The sequence below is a fragment of the Dendropsophus ebraccatus genome, chromosome 8 (genome assembly GCF_027789765.1).
Source record: "Dendropsophus ebraccatus isolate aDenEbr1 chromosome 8, aDenEbr1.pat, whole genome shotgun sequence".
Classification (NCBI taxonomy): Eukaryota; Metazoa; Chordata; class Amphibia; order Anura; family Hylidae; genus Dendropsophus; species Dendropsophus ebraccatus.
In genome coordinates, this window is record NC_091461.1 from 79,024,820 (window position 1) to 79,043,383 (window position 18,564).

An 18,564-nucleotide genomic window follows, 5' to 3' on the forward strand; every position below is an offset into this window, starting at 1 on the left:
CATAAAAAAGAATATTAAATGATAAAGAATGTGTATATTTTAATAATAATATAGATTCCCTTGTGGTACATACCTCATGAAGACTCTAGAATAGCGAATACTACTGGTGTTGTCTCATTTTATACAGTTCCATAACACTTAGCTATGCATCAAGTGGTAATAAGTCAAAATTGAATTCACACAAAATGCCCCCTTTGTTAAACCCCTAGTAGTGACTTGAATTATCTAATGGGTTTGCACAATGTAGTAAATGATGCATTAAGAGGTATTTAATAGTACTAAACTAACTTTCAAGCATCTACAATAATTGTGAATGAGTCTTAGTAGGGCAATCCATGCCTAAATGGCCCTAACTGTGAGGTAACAAATTACCTCAATGCACTCTAGATAAGAACTTAATGTTTGTGCATACAATAGTATTCAAAGAACCAAAAAGGCTCTCTTTGTGAGGACTTATTTTAAAATTACAAACTAACACAATTGTCCCTTGCAAATAAAGGGAAAATATAACACTTATGTCAGGATGGTATCTTTGTGGAGCATTATGTGCCCCTCGCTTGTGCTGTGTGTCTGAGAAGGCGCTGATTTTCTTGTATTCTGTTCTGTGTTTTCTTCTTGCAGTGTGTGAACACTGGTTTAATCTGCTCACTTTGTTTGGAAACACACCTGACTTCACCTGCTGAATCCTGTCTGGCCATGTTATGGTTAATCTGTGTTTGGTTCTGCTGTGACTGACAAGTATTCCTGTCAGTGATCTGTTTTGTTTACAGCTGTCTGTGCTTGGAGATCAGGGGGATGGTCCAATTACGTTCTGGACCAGAACCCTGACCTTCTATATAACTAACATCAGTCTGTGCATTCATTGCTGGTTATTGACTTTGTCTCTGTCTGCTTGTATCTTCTGTGTATTTGCATTCCCTGATCTTTGCCTTATTCCTTGACCTCCCTCGCTTGCCTCCTGCCCTGACCATATTGCCTGGACTTTGACTTTGCCTATTGGTTTGTGATTTTATACCTTAGCTGCCCGATTGTTGTGACCCGGACTGTGTACTATTTTTCATTGTGTTTTGTCTGTCTGTCTTCTCTTTGTATCCCACCTAGCCAGTGCAGGGACCACCGCCCAGTTGCTTGCCGCCATCTTTGGGCGGATTGTGGCAAGTACGCAGGGACGGTGGGTTGGGTTCAGCATCAGGGCTCACTGTCTTGTCTTGTCCTGCTGTCCGGTTCCTGACAGAATAACCAGCCTTACTTTTTTTTCTCTCTCTCTCTCTCCACCTGGTTATGGACCCTATGATAGCTCTGGTTGAGTAAATGCAAAGTCTCAACCAGCTTGTTCTGGACCTTGCGCAACGTGTGCAGCAGGTAGAGTCTTTCCTGGGCCAAAATCCTATGATATCTGCTACTGTTCCCCCAGAACCTCCAGTACTGCTTCCTGAAAGGTTCAAAGGTGAGAGAAAGGCCATTCGAATCTTCAGAGAGGGATGTAAATTTTTTTTCAGACTTTGTCCCCGGTCCTCCAAATGCCACTGAATTGTCTTCTGTGGATCTGTTTTTCTCTGCATTGGAATTGCTCTATGATGACCCCGACAAGGCAGCAGCAGCTGAGAGACAGTTGACAGCTTTGAGACAGGGCAAACGACCGGTGGAGGAGTATTGTGCCGAGTTCCGCCAGTGGTGCGTTCCATCCAAATGGAATGATCCTGCGCTTAGATGCCAATTTAAGCAGGGCATCCTTCCACCCTTAACCCCTTAAGGACAGAGCCTGAAATGGCCTTAAGGACCGGAGCAAATTTTATGAATATGACCAGTGTCACTTTATTCATTAATAACTTCGGGATGCTTTAACCTATCCTGCTGATTCTGAGATTGTTTTCTCGTGACATATTGTACTTCACATTTCTTGTAAATTGAAGTCGATACTTAGAACAAATCTTTATGAAAAAACCAAAATAACATGAAAAATTGTGAAAAAATGCATTTTTCCAACTTTAAAACTTTTCTGCTTATACAGAAAATGGTTATGCCACATAAATTATATATTAAATAGCATTAGCAACATGTCTACTTTATGTTGGCAGCATTTATTAAACTATATTTCATTTTTTTTAGACAATAGAAAGCGTAAAACATAAGCAGCAAATTTCCAAATTTTCAGTAAAATTTCAAAATCAGATATTTTTAGGGACCTGTTCAGGTTTAAAGTGTATTTGAGAGGACTGTATGTTAGAAAGCCCCACAAAGCACCCAATTTCAGAAACTGCACCCCCCAAACTCTGCAAAAGCATACCCAGAAAGTTTTTTAACCCTTTAGGGGAGTCACAGAAATAAAAGCTAAGTGTGTAAGAAATTTGAAAATTTACATTTTCTGTGCAGAGATTTTATTGTAATCCAATATCTTTCATAATTGTAAACCTATTAACAGAGAAATGCACCCCAATATTGATTGCCCCATTTCTGCAGTTTATAGAAATACCCCATATGTGGCCCTATTGCGCTATTTGACGCAACCACAAGCCTCAGATATAAAGGAGCGTCTAGTGAATTTCAACGCCTTCGTTATATTTGGTCATTTCTGTCTGTACCACTTCAGGTTGGCAGAGGCTCTGGGGTGCCAAAACATAAGAAACACCCCTAATGGGACACCATTTAGAAAACTACACCCCTCAAGGAATGTAACAAGGGGTGCGGTGAGCATCTGGACCCCACAGATTCTTCACAGATTTTCAGAACAATGTGGCGTGAAAAAATAAAAATTATTTCTTTATACTGAAATGTTGTTCTAGCCTTCAATTTTTCATTTCCACAAAGGGATAAAAGGAAAAAAATGCACAAAACATGTAGCGCAGTTTCTCCCGAGTACGGAAATACCCCACATGTGGACATTAAGTGCCAAGCGGGCGCAGGACGAGCCTCCAAAGGGAAGGAGCGCCAATTGGCCTTTGGAAGCTGAATTTCACTGGAATGGATTTCAAGGGCCACGTCGCATTTACAAAGCAATCGTGCTGCCAAAACACTGGAAACTCCTCACATGTGACCCCATTCTGGAAACTACACCCCTCAAGGAATCTAACAAGGGGGGCAGTGAGCATATGGATCCCACTGGTGAGGGGCACAAATGTGGAACAATGTTACGTGAAAGTGAAAATTTTCATTTTTTTCACTTTCAAGGCACAAATGTGCCCATCATCAAGGGGTCCCTATCCTCACTGCACCCCTTGTTAGATTCCTTGAAGGGTGCAGTTTCCAGAATGGGGTCACTTGTGGGGGGTTTCCAGTGTTTTGGCAGCACAAGGGCTCTGTAAATGCGACATGGCGTTCATCATCCATTCTGGCCAAATCCAGCCTCAAAATCCAAATGGCGCTCCTTCCCTTCGGAGGCTTGCCCTGCGCCCACATGGCGCTTTATGTCCACATGTGGGGTATTTACGGACTCAGGGGAAAATGCTCTACACATTTTATGTGTTTTTTTCTCTTTTAACCCCTTGTGAAAATGAAAAATTCAAGGCTAGACCAACATTATAGTGTAAAAAATGTAATATTTCATTTTCACGCTACATTGTTCCACATTTTTGCCCATCACCAGTGGGGTCCATATGCTCACTACACCCCTTGTTACATTCCCTGAGGGGTGTAGTTTCCATAATGGGGCCACTTGTGGGGGGTTTTCACTGCCTTGGCAGCACAGGGAGTTTTTAAATGCAACATGGCCCCTCGAAATCCATTCTACCCAAATCCAGCCCCAAAAAGCTAAATGGCGCTCCTTCCCATTGGAGGCTCGTCTTGCGGCCGCATAGCGCCTTAAATCCACATGTGGGGTATTTCCGTACTCGGGGGAAATTTCTCTACATGTTTTGTTTTGTTTCTTCTCTTTTAACCCCTTGTGCAAATGAGAAACGTCAAAACTAGATCAATGATGTTGTGTAAAAATTACATTTTTTACACTTAAACATTGGCCTAGCCGTGAATTTTTCATTTTCACAAGGGTTTAAAAGAGAAAAAAAAACACAAAACGTGTAGAGCAGTTTGTCCCGAGTACGGAAATACCCCACATGTGGACATAAAGCGCCATGCGGCCGCAAGACGGGCCTCCGAAGGGAAGGAGCGCCATTTGGCTTTTGGAGGCTGCATTTGGCTGGAATAGATTTCAAGGGCCATGTCGCATTTACAAAGACCCTCGTGCTGCCAGGACAGTGGTAAACCCCCACAAGTGACCCCATTCTGGAAACTACACCCCTCAAGGAATCTAACAAGGGTTTCAGTGAGCATATGGACCCCACTGGTGACGGGCACAAATGTGGAACAATGTGACGTGAAAGTGAAAAATTTAGTTTTTTCATTTTCACAGCACAAATGTGCCAGTCATTGAGGGGTCCATATGCTCACTGCACCCCTTGTTAGGTTCCTTGAGGGGTGCAGTTTCCAGAATGGGGTCACTTCTGGGGAGTTTTCAATGTCTTGGCAACACAGGGCCTTTGTAAATGCGATATGGCATTCATCATCCATTCTAGCCAAATGGCGCTCCTTGCCTTCGGAGGCTTACCCTGCACCCGCATGGCGCTTTATGTCCACATGATGGGTATTTCCGTACTCAGGGGAAATTGTTCTACACATTTCGTGTTTTTCTTTATCTTTTAACCCCTTGTGAATATGAAAAAATAAAGACTAGATCAATGATTTAGTGTAAAAATGTAGATTTTTTTACACTAAATGTTGGTCTAGCCTTGATTTTTTCATTTCCACAAGGGGTTGAAAGAGCAAATAAACACAAAACGTGTAGGGTAATGTCCCCTGAGTACGAAAATACCCCACATGTGGACATAATGTGCCATGTGGGCACAGGGCAAACCACCAAAGGGACAGAGCGCCATTTAGAGGCTGGAATGGAGGATGGAGGCCATGTCGGGTTCGCAGAGTGCCCGTGCTGCCAAAAAATTGGAAACCCCCCACAAGTGACCCCATTATGGAAACTACACCCCTCAAGGAATGTAACAAGGGGTGTAGTGAGCATATGGACCCCACTGGTGACGGGCACAAATGTGGAACAATGTGCTGTGAAAATGAAAAATTTATTTTTTTACACTAAAACGTTGATGTAACTTTGAATTTTTCATATTCACAAGGGGGTAAAAGAAAAAATGAACCGCTAATCATGTAGAGCACTTTCCCCCGATTACAGGAGTACCCCACATGGGGACACAAAGTGCAAAGCCGGAGCACAGAAAGCCTCCAAAGGGAAGGAGCGCAATTTGGATTTTGGAAGCTGGATTTGGCCAGAATGGAGGACGAAGGGCTCTCAGAGCCCCCGTGCTGTCAAAACAGAGGAAACCCCCCACAAGTGACCCTAACGAACTCAGGAATCTGTGGTTCGTACGAGGTGGGGTCACTTGGGGGGGCTTGTGGGGCAGCGCCTTGGGGGCTTGTCATCACTAAATGGTGATGACGATGAGGAAGAAGAGGAAACGAGGGATCTTCCTCTTCTCCCTCACTGGTTGTCTCAGTATCGGGGGCAATCCAGGCGAATGCCTCTTCAGCCGAGAACAACCTGTGGGCCATTTTTTTTTTTTCTGTAGGATGCCTTCACACACACCGGATCCACACACTGCGGATCCAGCGTCAGTGCATCCCTATGATTGACATCCCGCTGGCCGGAGCATACTACCTCCTCCCCGCTCCAGCTAGGACAGAGGGGGGTGGGCTGGCACGACGGACGGGGGGCTGGCAGGACGGAGGGGGGCAGCAGGACGGAGGGGGGGGCTGACAGGACGGAGGGGGGGCTGACAGGACGGAGGGGGGCAGCAGGATGGAAGGGGGGCTGACAGGACGGAGGGGGGGGCACGACATAAGGGGGGCTGGCACGACAGAAGGGGGGCTGGCAGGACAGAGGGGGGCGCTGGCAGGACAGAGGGGGGTGCTGGCAGGACAGAGGGGGGCGCTGGCAGGACAGAGGTGGGCGCTGGCAGGACGGAGGGGGGGCGCTGGCAGGACGGAGGGGGGGCGCTGGCAGGACGGGGGGGGGGCGCTGGCAGGACGGGGGGGGGGGCGCTGGCAGGACAGGGGGGGGGGGGGGGCTGGCAGGACAGGGGGGGGGGGCTGCCTGGAGCTGGACGGGGGGGGAGCCTGGAGCTGGACGGGGGGGGAGTCTGGAGCTGGACAGGGGGGAGCTGGCAGAGGACACAGGAGGAGGAGGAGGAAGTATCCGGGGGGGGGGTTGCGGAGGGGGATTGGGGGAGGCATGCAGCACAGGGGAAGGCGGAAGCACCCGGTGCGGTCCTGGAGTGTGCCGGGTGCCTCCTCCCCCCGAGCTGCCTCCTCCTCCAGTAACAGGGAGATAGATTATCATCTCCCTGTTACCGGAGGAGGAGGCAGCACGGGGGGAGGAGGCACCCGGCGCCCGGCAAACTCCAGGACCGCATCGGGCGCCGGGCACAGGACTCACCACCCCCATCATCACCTTCTCTGCTGCATATTCTTAGCAAGCAGAGAAGGTGATGATGGGGGTAGTAGTGTGGATCGCCTGTGACTGGCCGGCTGGCGGCAGCCGGCCAATCACGGGCGATCGGGGGCCGGCACCCACGGGCAGATGATGCCTAGGGACAGCTGTGATTGGTGCTGTCTCGTACAGCACCAATTACAGCTCTGTGCCGGGGTCCGGTCCCGGAAATGCAGCAAATCGCTGTGATTGGCAGATGACAAGTCATCTGCCAATCACAGCGATCGTCGTCACGGGGGACAGGGAAACTGCCCCCTACGTGACACATGAAGATGGCTGCTGATAGAATCAGCAGCCATCTTTACCAGAGCGCCGCGCGATTTCGCGCGGCGCCCATTTAAAGGGCCGACGTACCGGTACGTCATGGGTCCTTAAGTGACAGTGATCCATGACGTGCCGTTACGTCATGGGTCCTTAAGAGGTTAAGCAGGCCATGAATCTGGCTATTTGCATAGATCGTAGACTCTGCGACAGACATAGGGAGAAAGTACTAGAAACAAAATATAAGACAGCGCTCCATAGCGTATTTCAGACAGGGCTGAAGTGGTGAAAGTAAGCGCATAGAACTCTCACCTGAGTAGGTTGTGCTGATGTAAGGCACAACTCTTACTGATAGCATGTGAATGAACCGCAGCCACTCCTGACTAATCCCCACAGGGATTAAAGACAGTCAGTATCCTCCTCCACTCCAAGGCGGGTAAAACAGGCGCAGGTCCAAGAGGTAATAGTGATATAAATATATTTTATATCACTATTACCTCTTGGACCTGCGCCTGTTTTACCCGCCTTGGAGTGGAGGAGGATACTGATAGGGAGAAAGTAGACTCTGATGCTTCTAATACCCATGTCTCCTACTCTGTCAAAAAACCTTTAGTTATCCCTGATATTCCTGAGGATGAGCCCATGCAGCTGAGACAATTGGACGCCAGGACCAGGCGAGAACAACGGAGACACAACGGTCTGTGTTATTACTGTGGTGACAGTGGCCATTACATCAGTTTCTGCCACAAGCGTCGCAAGCAGCATGAAAACCTGCTCCCGGGTCATCGGCGTTCAGGTGACTCCCAGGAATGTCACTTGGGCGCACAGGTACCCTCCTGCAAAATAAACATTTCTAGCTCTACTGTAACTGATTTGCCTGTATCTGATGTGAATTTATCATGTTCAGTAAGCCTGTTCTCCATGCCATGGACTCTTCTTCTGATGAATGGGAGTCAGATGGCAATCTTCTAAGTGAAGTTGAGTCCTGAGAGGGTCCTGAGGCCCCTCATAAAAGGGGGTTACTGTCAGGATGGTATCTTTGCGGAGCATTATGCGCTCCTCGGCTCATGCTGTTCGGTCAAGCATTAATCTGGAGTAGAGAATACAAAGCAGGCACACAACTAAAAAAAAACAGTTTTTCTGCTTTTTGGCATTGTGGTGTGAACTCCATTGTTTATTTGGGAGGATTAAATAATATATCCCAACATGGAGTGTAGATTGTACACCAATGGGGGCATTTATTAAGCTTCTGGCTGGGGCGTACGCCAGGGAGAAGGCACAGATTTGCCCCTTCTCCCTAGCGTATGCCTGCTGTATCCCGACTCGCCCAATGGTTGGGCAGGGGGTGGGGTGGCAAAGCGGGGAGAAGGTATGGCATCCCCCCATCCACCTCATTTATCATGATTCCCACCTGTTGGGTAAATTTGGTACACAGTGCACAGGGTTGAGCACATGGTCAGCCGGATTCGGCATGCGCCTCTTAGTGAATTTGGCCGGGAAAAGGGGGCAGCCTAATTTAAGACCAGAGTATGAGTATGCCAGTATTAATAAACCCCCTTTCCACCAAAAATATTTAATGGGATGCTGCAAAATGAGGAAACAGAAGACTAATTAGGATTTGTGTAGTTTAACTTATATAAAATAGTTACATTAAAGGACAACTCCCACAAAATTTTTTTTTTGCTCATTTAACACACATTACAAAGTTATATAACTTTGTAATGTGGTTAAATACCCGGCCTGGCCCCCTTCCCCCACTTTCGGACCCCCGACCCCCCACCCCGGAAGTTAAGGAATGTATACATTACCTATTACGATCGTCACGGTCCTCTTCTCCGGGGCGGCATCTGGTGACGACGACGTCAGAGCCGAGGGGCGGTCCGGGTCTTCTTCCTCCTCGGCGTCTTCATGCAAAGTGAATGGGGATGAAAAGGCTGCTGGTGCACATGCGCACCAGCAGCCTTTTCATTGGCTGGAGCGCATCACATGGCTTCCAGCTTGCTCAGCCCTGATTGGCTGAGCTTGCTGGAAGCCATGTGATACGCTCCAGCCAATGAAAAGGCTGCCGGTGCGCAAGCGCACTGGCAGCCTTTTCCATCCCCTGGACCCGGAAGTTGGAGACATCGCTGGATGGCGGACGGCGGCGACGGAGAGGCGGACGGCGGGCGAATCGAGTGGCGATCGTCACCGGAGAGATGGTGAGTATGGTGTCTGTGTGTGTCTGTGTTTTTTTTTTTTTGGGGGTCCCGCGGGAGTTGTCCTTTAATAAGGCCAGAAGGATATTGTTATGCATTGAAAAAATCATGGACTCTTGGGACAGGGATATAATATTACCGCTTTATAAAGCTTTGTTGAAGCCTCGTCTGAAGTATGCTGTCCAGTTTTAGAACCCGATTCATAGAAAGGACGTCCTAGAGCTGGAAATAGTACAAAGATGGCAACTAAACTAATAAGGGGAATCTTAGTTATGAGGATAGATTAAAATAATTAAATATGTGTAGTCATGAGAAGAAACTATTCTCATACTATTCTCTCTATACATTTAACCCTTTGAGGACCATAACAATTTTTGTTTTTGTGCTTAAGTTTTATCTCTTTACAATTAAAAGGCCATAGTGCTTGCATTTTTTCACTTACAGACCCACAGACAGCATCCTGCAATCTTACCTCACCAAGTTCCCAAACCAGCGTTGAACAGTCCTGGAATTTACCTGTGAATCCAGCATTTTCTGTGCCTAGTCTCCAAACTACACTGGCTGCTTGTCTGCTGCTTCTGTACTCTCATCCCCATCGGCCCCTCTACAGGTTATACTGATGAAAGAAAAGACAGAGCTCCATAGTGCAGACACATCTCACAAAGGATTGGACGGTGAGTAAATAGTATATATCAATTTGGTTGCGTCCATCTCCACTAAAACTGTCACTACATCTGTTTATCGCAAGGACACGGCTGGCAATACCACCTTACACGAGTCCAGCGAACATCCCCTGCACACTATATGCTCCATTGCGGTGGGGGAATTTACACGCATTAAGCGCATATGCTCAGATAGTGAAACCTATAATACACAATGTGCAGAAGCAACTAAGAGGTTAACACAGAGGGGTTATACCAAACACACCATCAACAGAGCCCGCAGGCTAACCGATAGGAAAAATCGTGATTCTCTGTTGGTTGGCTCGGCAGACAATATTAATTGTCAAATGGCACCTTCAAATCCTATAACTTTTTCCACTGCTTTCTCTCTGGAATATGACAAGATTGTCCAGATCCTTCATAAAAATTTACCCATACTAAGACAGGAAAACATACTGGCCGAGGTACTCGACCAAGGCTATAGATGCGTCCCACGCAGAGGGAGAACTCTAGGCGACATCCTATCCTCGAGTATGTTACATACCCATGCTATCTCCCCTGCGACACATACTGTGGGCTGTTTCAAATGTGGCATGAACCGATGCCCCATCTGTAAATTCGTAACACAGAAAAAAGAATTTACAAACAGCACACTAGACAAAAGTTACAAAATTCTTGACTTTATCAATTGCAATAGTGACCACATTGTCTATGTCATAGAGTGTGTCTCATGCAACCTCAAATACGTGGGTTGCACGGTTAGGAAATTCAAAGTCCACAATGGCAATACCAGCAGTTTTAATGTATATGGTATTGTCAAGGTCCACAGACCATCTAGAGGAGGGGATTGGCCAAAGTACACATTGCATAAGGAAGCAGAGATAATTTATCGTTTAGATACAAGATATCCCAAAGGTCTTAACTTTAAAAATAATTTGCTTTTTCATTACTCATAATTTATTATTAGAGTGTGTTTTTTCTTCTTTCTTCTTTTTCCTGATTTCCTAAGCCTATTGTGTGTAGAATACTTGTTTAGTAGTTAGCTTCTCGTAACACTATTTAATTATTGTTTTAATTATAACCAGTGTTACACACATTTTGGCAATTTTGTTTGTGTTTTTTGGATCATACTCCAGTGTGCAAAGCGTCTTATCACTCTACATTTAGCACTCCTATTACAGGGTTAAATTGCACCACTGTGTTTTGCTCCATTCTCGCAAGATTGGACGTGTTACACATCTATTGGTTGGTCTCCTGCAATTTATTCGTTGATTTTAATTTTGTCCATTAGACCATGATTAAGCGCATTGGCGCGAAACGCGTAGGTCCTATCATGGAGCATCGCTTTTAATGTATGAATAAAAGTTATATTTTATAGTTCACGTCCCACGGTGCTGGCTCCACCACCTATAATCTTCAGCTATTCCTTAAATAGTATATAGTCTCACCTGTGTGGCAATAAGAGGCACAGCACATAGGATATCAAACCAATGTCTGGTCTAACTGTAACTTCTGCTCTGTGATCCCCCCAGGGAATCAAAGCCAATAAGGACAAACTATAGGACAAAAAATAGGACACAGGTCAGATACAAGAAGTGTAAAAACTGTATATGATGCAAAAATATTTAATAAAATAAATAAAAAACAAGGAGAAAAACACAACCTGTTTTGGAGCGGATTTAGGCCATGTACCCATGGCGTAATGAGACCGGCCGGAGCCGCTCGCTTCATAGTGTGCACAGACAGGGTTTTCTGCAGCCGCTATTCACTGAATGGTTATACTGAATAGCGACCGCAGAAACTGACATGTCCGTTGTTTGCGGAGCCGCGAGGGATCCCGGCCAGAGTGTATACTATGTGTATACGCTCCGGCTGGGATCCCATAGACAAAAAGGACACGTATTTTTTCGTATTAACTACAGCCGCTGTTGCAATTTAGCAACAACGGCTGTAGAAATACGGAAAAATACGTTGTGTGAACATAGCCTTAATATGCGTTTTGTTTTTATTCTTTTTTAAATTATTTTATTAAATATTTTTTTGCACCTTATAAAGTTTTTACACTTCTTCTATCTGACCTGTGCCCTACATAACCTGTGATTTGCTTTTGGAGTGGAGGTTTTCCTTATAGGTTATAATGGACACAGCTAATTACTTGAAGTAACACGCCTTCTTTACCATGAGAACTGTGGATCTGTGGAACAGTCTACCCCAGGATCTGGTTACAGATTCCAAATGGGTGTCCTGGAGAGTTGCCACATCTGCATGTAACTTTTTTAGATGTTTAAGAACCATGCGCCCTTTTGGGGGGGGGGGGGGACCTCAGACCTTTAGCATTCCAGGAGACTATCCACATCATTTGACAGAAAGAGAAAGACTATCTGGATCTACAATTCTAAATAACATTACATCCTCAGACAAATCAGTGTCCCAGTGAAAACTTAATTCCAGATTGGCATAGAAAAACAGAAATCAGCAAAATATGGGCTATGGAGAGACCCCTAGGTCACATACTCACAACTCCTCAGCTCATAGACAGCCCAAGCTAAACGTGTCCATTCAGGTACATGGTAAAGAGGAACTTCTCTTGCGCTGGTCTTTGGGTGGTTGCTCCCATCTTGTATTTGTCCTTTGATCCTTCAAATGCCAGGAGGAGCTTGGAGATTTCGGGGTATTCCCTCCTGAAGGTGAACTGCGAGGAGACAAGGCTCTTTTCCACTCAGGTAGATCCTGGAAAGTCCCTCCATTGCCTCCTCTGGTTTCTTGTAGGAAGATATTGATACATCATTGAACAAATGTAAGACCTTTGGATATATAAGTGCAAACTTTATCTTGCAACTGAATAGCTCCAAGCTGAATGGGGAAAATAAACTACGACAGCGGGTAGTCTCCGAATATGAGCAGCTACCTCTGAATGTCAGTTCCTCTCTGTGCCACTGGAACGATTGCAATATTTCCACCTTGTCAGTTAATTTCAAATAGAACACAATAACTTGGTACGTTTTCTCCCTTTGTGAGAATGGAGAAGGTATGCCTTGGGTAGACCCAGGCCTGGTATCAGGTCCTAAGCGGTGCACCCTCTCTACTGTGCAATTGTGTGGTGTTTCAGCAGCTGAGGAATTGGGATGTCACAGAGGGTTAACAGTGACATAGGGACAGAGTCTAGGACCCCTAGTGTACATAGATTGTTTCTGTGGGAACAGTATTCAAGATCCTGTGGGAATATTTTCCCACAGCTTTTTATTATCTTTCTCACGAGATACCTGCAGAGGGGGCGGCCGCTCCCGGGCCCACACAGGCAGCGGCCCACTGAAGATTTTTCCAGTTAATGCTGACCGCAAAAGCTATTGCTTTTGCAGACAGACTTAACAAATGTCTATTGGCTGCAGGTGGCCCCTGGCCAGCAACCAGTGCTCCTAGGGGGCCCACATGGCTACTGAATGTTGTGTCTGAATGCTAGGAGAACATACAGTTAAATGCAGCAGGGTAATTGACAAGGCGAGGAGAGCATTGACTTTCCAACCTGCCAATCACTGTTGTGGCCACAAGAGGCAGTTCCCTCCCTTAGAGCTCCGGAACATGAGTGATGTCACTCGTGTGCTCACAGAGTAGGGAGAGAGTTGACATCAGAAGACTACAGTACAGCTTTTTTTGTATATAGGTTATTTAGTAGTTGACTTGAACTGCATGGGGCTATTTATTGTTATTACCCAGCATTTGTACTATACATTTACTCTTGGTACTGCAGGTATACCTTTCGGTTGTTGCTAATTTGGTGATTGACCATCAGCTATGGTGTAGTCCTCGTGCTGTCCAATAGATATTAGAGATAGAAGAATGGATGGATGGCTAATTAAAAAACAAAAACGGCACCATAGCTTCCTCTATGTTGTTTGTGGTATTACAACTAGGTTCCATTCTCTTTTCCTGGAACTGAGCTGCACGACCACATCCAAGCTTTGGAGGAGAGTGGCGCTGTTTCTGGTAAAAAGCAGCTATGTTTTGCAATGCTGGATTACCTCTTTAATTTTTACATGGTTATATATGTGAAATGTAGAAAGTATTTTCCACTGTCCTCAGTCCCTATTCACTTTGAATAATGTAGTAGAAAATACCCTTTATTATTCGGAAAGCATTGTCATCTACTGAGGTTTCCTATGGGTAACATAATCGGTTGGGGGCCCACTGAGACTCACTCAGCCCCCCATAGGCTGAACCCCTAGCTACGCCCCTGGATACCTGTGAAGTACTTTGGTCTATAAAGTCCTCCAAGTTCTGCAGGCATGTATCTGCTTCCTCTAGCCTTTCTTCATGCTAGATAATATCAGCCTGTAGTTTTTGCAGCAATGCTGCTATTGTCAAGGAGAGGGCTTCTTGTAGGTCTGGAGCAAACCTCTGTACCTATAAGATTATAGCAGAGGTGCAGAGGCAGCTGTTCTTCCTCCTGCTCCGATATCTTATCCTCAGAAGGTTCCGCTTCTGGCAAGGAGCTCGCAACCGCCATCTTGTCTGGCTGCGTGGCTTACTTAAATCGTTTCCTAGGCATTTTAGGCTTACGTTTCGGCTCTATCTTATTCACGAACTGGTCCATAAATAGCGACCATCAAGCCAGCAGTGTCAAGGGTCAACTCGATAAGAGATTGCAGGTGTATGCAGCTAAAATCAGTAAGGGAATATAGAGCTGCTCACATGTGCATCCTCACAGCATGGTGCCGGAAGCGGAAGCCCCCAAGTCATGTTGCATCGTGCCACAGTACAGCATCTTGCAACATGGAGACCTGAAGGTGCTGCAGCTGTAGTGGGAAGATCAGCAGCTTTTATATGACTTCATAAGCCAAGAAGTCTTGAAAGGGCCCAAAACATCATTAGTAACCTGTAATCCAGCTTTTACATTGCTCAGGTTAGTGAAATCTAACTGCACTGCTGTGAGAAACCTATATTACCTGAATTATTTTTTTCCCTAGACAACCCCTTTAGGACAACCACTGGACAGGGAGCACGAGTTTTTCTACCTTACTAAAGAAAAAATGGATGTGCTTTAACTCCGTTAGTGTTTAGTGTTACGTAAGTGATGCCACTCTCTTAATGCTGCTTAACAGTATGGAGTCTGGGTTCCCTCAAAGGTCTGTGCTAATCTATCCATACATTTCCTATTTTATAAGACAAACTGAAATCATGTATGAGGTATGAAAAAAATTTAACTTAAGGGCCCTATTACGCGGGACAATTATCGTGCGAAAAATTGTTATATTGTTCGAATTCAAACTATAATCGTACTGTGTAATTGCAGGCAATTATCTAAAAATTGTTCGTATGTCATTGATCATAGATTTGGATCTGAACCTAAAATTATTGTTAATTGTTCTCTAATCGTTCGCGGTAATTCTACATTTGTTCACTCAAGTTCCGCATTTTTTCACTAATCGTTCAGTGTACAGTTTACACACACAGATTATCTGACAGATAGCTGACGGATTTTTGCAGCCAAAGCCAGGAATGGACTATAAACAGGGAACAGGTCATAAAGGAAAGACTGAGATTTGTCTTTTTTTTTCAAATCCATTTTTGGTTTTGGCTGCAAAAATCTGGCAGATATCTGTCAGATAATCTGTGTGTGTAAACGGACCCTAATTGCACATTGTCAGAAGGAATAAACGATCATAGTAGTGATCGCAATAACGATCGTATTAACAATCTTAACTAACGACCATCATTCTGTGTAAAATGGTGATTGATTTTTAGATTAACGCTAAACAATCTCGTTTGCGATCGTTTATCGTTAGTCGTTAAAAATTACTCCGTGTAATAGGACCCTAACACCAAGGATATCACAGTAGCTTCTAGCAATCCTAATCCTAAAGGCCCTATTACACAAAATGATTATCGGCCGTATTTGGCTGATTACCGGCCATTACGGTCGATAATCGCTTTTTGTAATAAAAGGCAATGATCAGCTGACACGAATGAGGCAGCGGCAGCAGCAGCAGCAGCAGACCAACGCATCTCCTATGGGCTCCCCGCAGCTCCCCACAGCCTCCTCGCTCTTACTCACTCACTATCGGCACGTGTAATAGCGCCGGCGGCAAGCGGGGAATGAGGAGCAAGTGAACGCTGGCCTGACAGGTCGACACTCACTTGCTCCAGCTTGCTGTACAGCTATTATGCAGAAAACGGTTTAAATGGTTTAATTTATTTAAATGCTCAGCTAATGGAGCCTCACCAAGCATTAATAGTATGACATGCTAGCAATATACCACAAACATTTATGATGGCAGTATCCACCTAATGTGTTTATGGGTAATTCTTGTTTTTAAGACCTTACTGCCCCTGACCTTCCACATCAAGTTTGTTTTAAGTAATTATTAACAGCTTGCCCTTGCATTATCTATTCACTGATCATAGCAAAATATTATGTGTTAATAAATAAGAAAATAATATAGGTTTGTGACATAGAAGAAAAAAATAGAAAAACACTGGAATAAAATGCTTTGACATTTATTTTTGAATCATGGTTGTCACATTCAGTGGATACAATACATTTTATTGTAAGCTATAACTCAATTTACCATAATGTATTTTAAGTGTAGAGACTCCTTTTAATTTGTACAATAAACACCATTATTATGGTTACTTTATAATACACATGAGAACATCTAGATTTAGAACTCGCAGATAGTAAGACGCTTTTGATTACAAGATTTATCATTCCACTGCCCATCTGTATACATTTCAACGCAACCCTCAGTTCCTTTTCCACTGGGTTCACCATTTCTCCAGCGTGTGTAAATTGCAGGAACTCCATTCATGTAGTTGAAAGTGCCAGGTAATAGCCCCTCTCTCATTCCCAGATATGCATATCTGTTATGCTTCTTCACGAATGCCAAGACTGCAGCATTCTCCGCTTCATTCATCGGAGTGGCAATCCGTCCACCAACATCATTACACGTGGAGTTGGATTTTGCAAAGTCTACTTCATTTCCACTAGTGGCAATTGTTTTGTCACCTACCATTTGAATTCTTCCTTCAAGTTTAAGAACTAGAGAAACAAATATTGAAATCAGTTATAATTATTATAGTAAGTTTTTATATTAGAGTAATTACTGTAATTAAAGGCAATGGGGGACATTTAAGAAATGTCAGCCCAAGGTGTATGCCAGGGAGAAGCAGCAGATTCACCCCTTCTCCCTGGCGTATGCCTGCCGTATGCCCCGCTCGCCTGATGGGCGGGCTAGGGGAGCTTGGGGGGGGGGGGATTGACATGGCGGGGAGGAGGCCTCATTTATCATGATTTACACCTGCTCACAGGTATAAATCATGATCCAAATCTACACCTGCTGGAAGCAGGTGTAGATTTAGTACACCGGACTCAGGTTCAGGCCTTCGCCTCTTAGTGAATCCTGCCTGGGAAAAGGGGGCAGGGCCTAACATAAGATCGGTCTTCATAAATCCCCCCCCAATGTGTCAAGTCAACATGTTTTTTTTAAGAATTTTCCATTTTACTGCCTATATTATAGAACATTCCTAAAGTTTTGCAGTGTTCTTTCTTGTTACTAATCCTAAAACTAAGCTGAGACTTCCTGTTACTTTTGTGATGATAAGAACGAGGCTGCTGGAATGTGTCTTATAGTTTTTGGTAGACCATATGTTATGTTTAGGAGAAACCTTCCAAGTCAAGGATTAATCAAAGTGTTGTCTGCATACATGTGACTGACCACACATTGGGTCATGTACTAAGAATTCACTAAGAAAATAATGCAATATCATAGAGGGGTTTACATAAGAGAGTTTTCCTAAGACAACCTTTGTATTTGCGCCCTATTAGGCATCTCAGGAACCCACTCTATGATGTTTATGCATAATGTGCCCACCACAACCTTATGAATGATTCATTGGTCATTGGATGTAGACCATCTACCTACCTAAATAAATAAGTAAATATCTTAAAGACTCAACCTTTGTTTACCTGCTTCCAGTACATTTATCCGGCGAATAAGGTCTACTAGTTCGGTCGTAGATGAGGCTCCCACAGCAGGGACTTGTAGGCCAGTAGACAAGCCTCCAACAGCAGGGACACCTTATGGTAAAATAAATATTAATCCTACAGGCACCATCTTTAGTCTTATACATCTCTTACATTTTCTATCTCATTGATTCCTATATTAATACAATGTGTAAACAAAGAAAATATATTTATTAGTGGTATTTTACAGTCTATAAAAGACGGAGCAAGATGACAAGATTTATTAATATACTTATCCACCTGGTACATCTAAGTTTGGTAAACTTGACTTGTATCCCATTAGACTATTGAGTCCAGGCAGAGGAAGAATGTCTGCTGCTTTAGGGATGGGTGTTTTTAATAGACCAAGAAATCGAAGCAATCCTAAAAAAAAAAAGAAACACAGAAGATTTTATCCAACATCAAAAAATTAATGTGGTCTAACAATTTTTTAAATATAACAGATTTGTCATTTGATTTTTGTAAGCTTTATGTTTATCTGTGCAGAGGTGTAGCAAAGCTTTCATTCATCTCGGCCAAACATTAAAGCTAATCTTTTAGCAAATATAAAGTATAGAAAGTATCCACAGGATAGGGGGTAAGTACTCCCTGCCGATCTCCGTATTGGGCAACGGCTTCTGTGTTATGAATAGAGCCACGAGTACAGCATGTGACCTGCGGCTCTATTCATTCCTATAGAGCAACGGAAAGACTCAAGTACATCGTTCTTCCGGCGTACTCGTACTGTTTCCTTTGCTCCATCGGAATAAATTGAACCGTGGGTCACATGCTGTACCCGTGGCTCTATTCATAACACACGGAGATTGGCAGGGGCTACAGAGGTCAGACCCCCCGCAATTTCCTACTTATCCCCTATTTTGTGGTTGTCCTCCAGTACTAACTGTGTCCCTGTATCTGAGACCATGTCACAGCATTGCCAATTTTGGTCTAATTTTA

The 18,564-nt window shown here is 44.5% G+C and overlaps 1 protein-coding gene across 1 annotated transcript in view; it reads right to left on the reverse strand.

The window, feature by feature from the left end:
- Positions 1-16,267: 16,267 nt before the first annotated feature.
- Positions 16,268-18,564, reverse strand: part of LOC138800053 (pulmonary surfactant-associated protein A2-like) — a 3,698-nt gene continuing 1,401 nt past the window's right edge. The window contains exons 3-5 of the mRNA XM_069981861.1: positions 17,869-17,991; positions 17,572-17,682; positions 16,268-16,644 (exon numbers count right to left, since the gene is read on the reverse strand). Coding sequence (XP_069837962.1) covers positions 16,268-16,644; positions 17,572-17,682; positions 17,869-17,991 — 611 coding nt within the window. The remainder of the gene's footprint in view (positions 16,645-17,571; positions 17,683-17,868; positions 17,992-18,564) is intronic.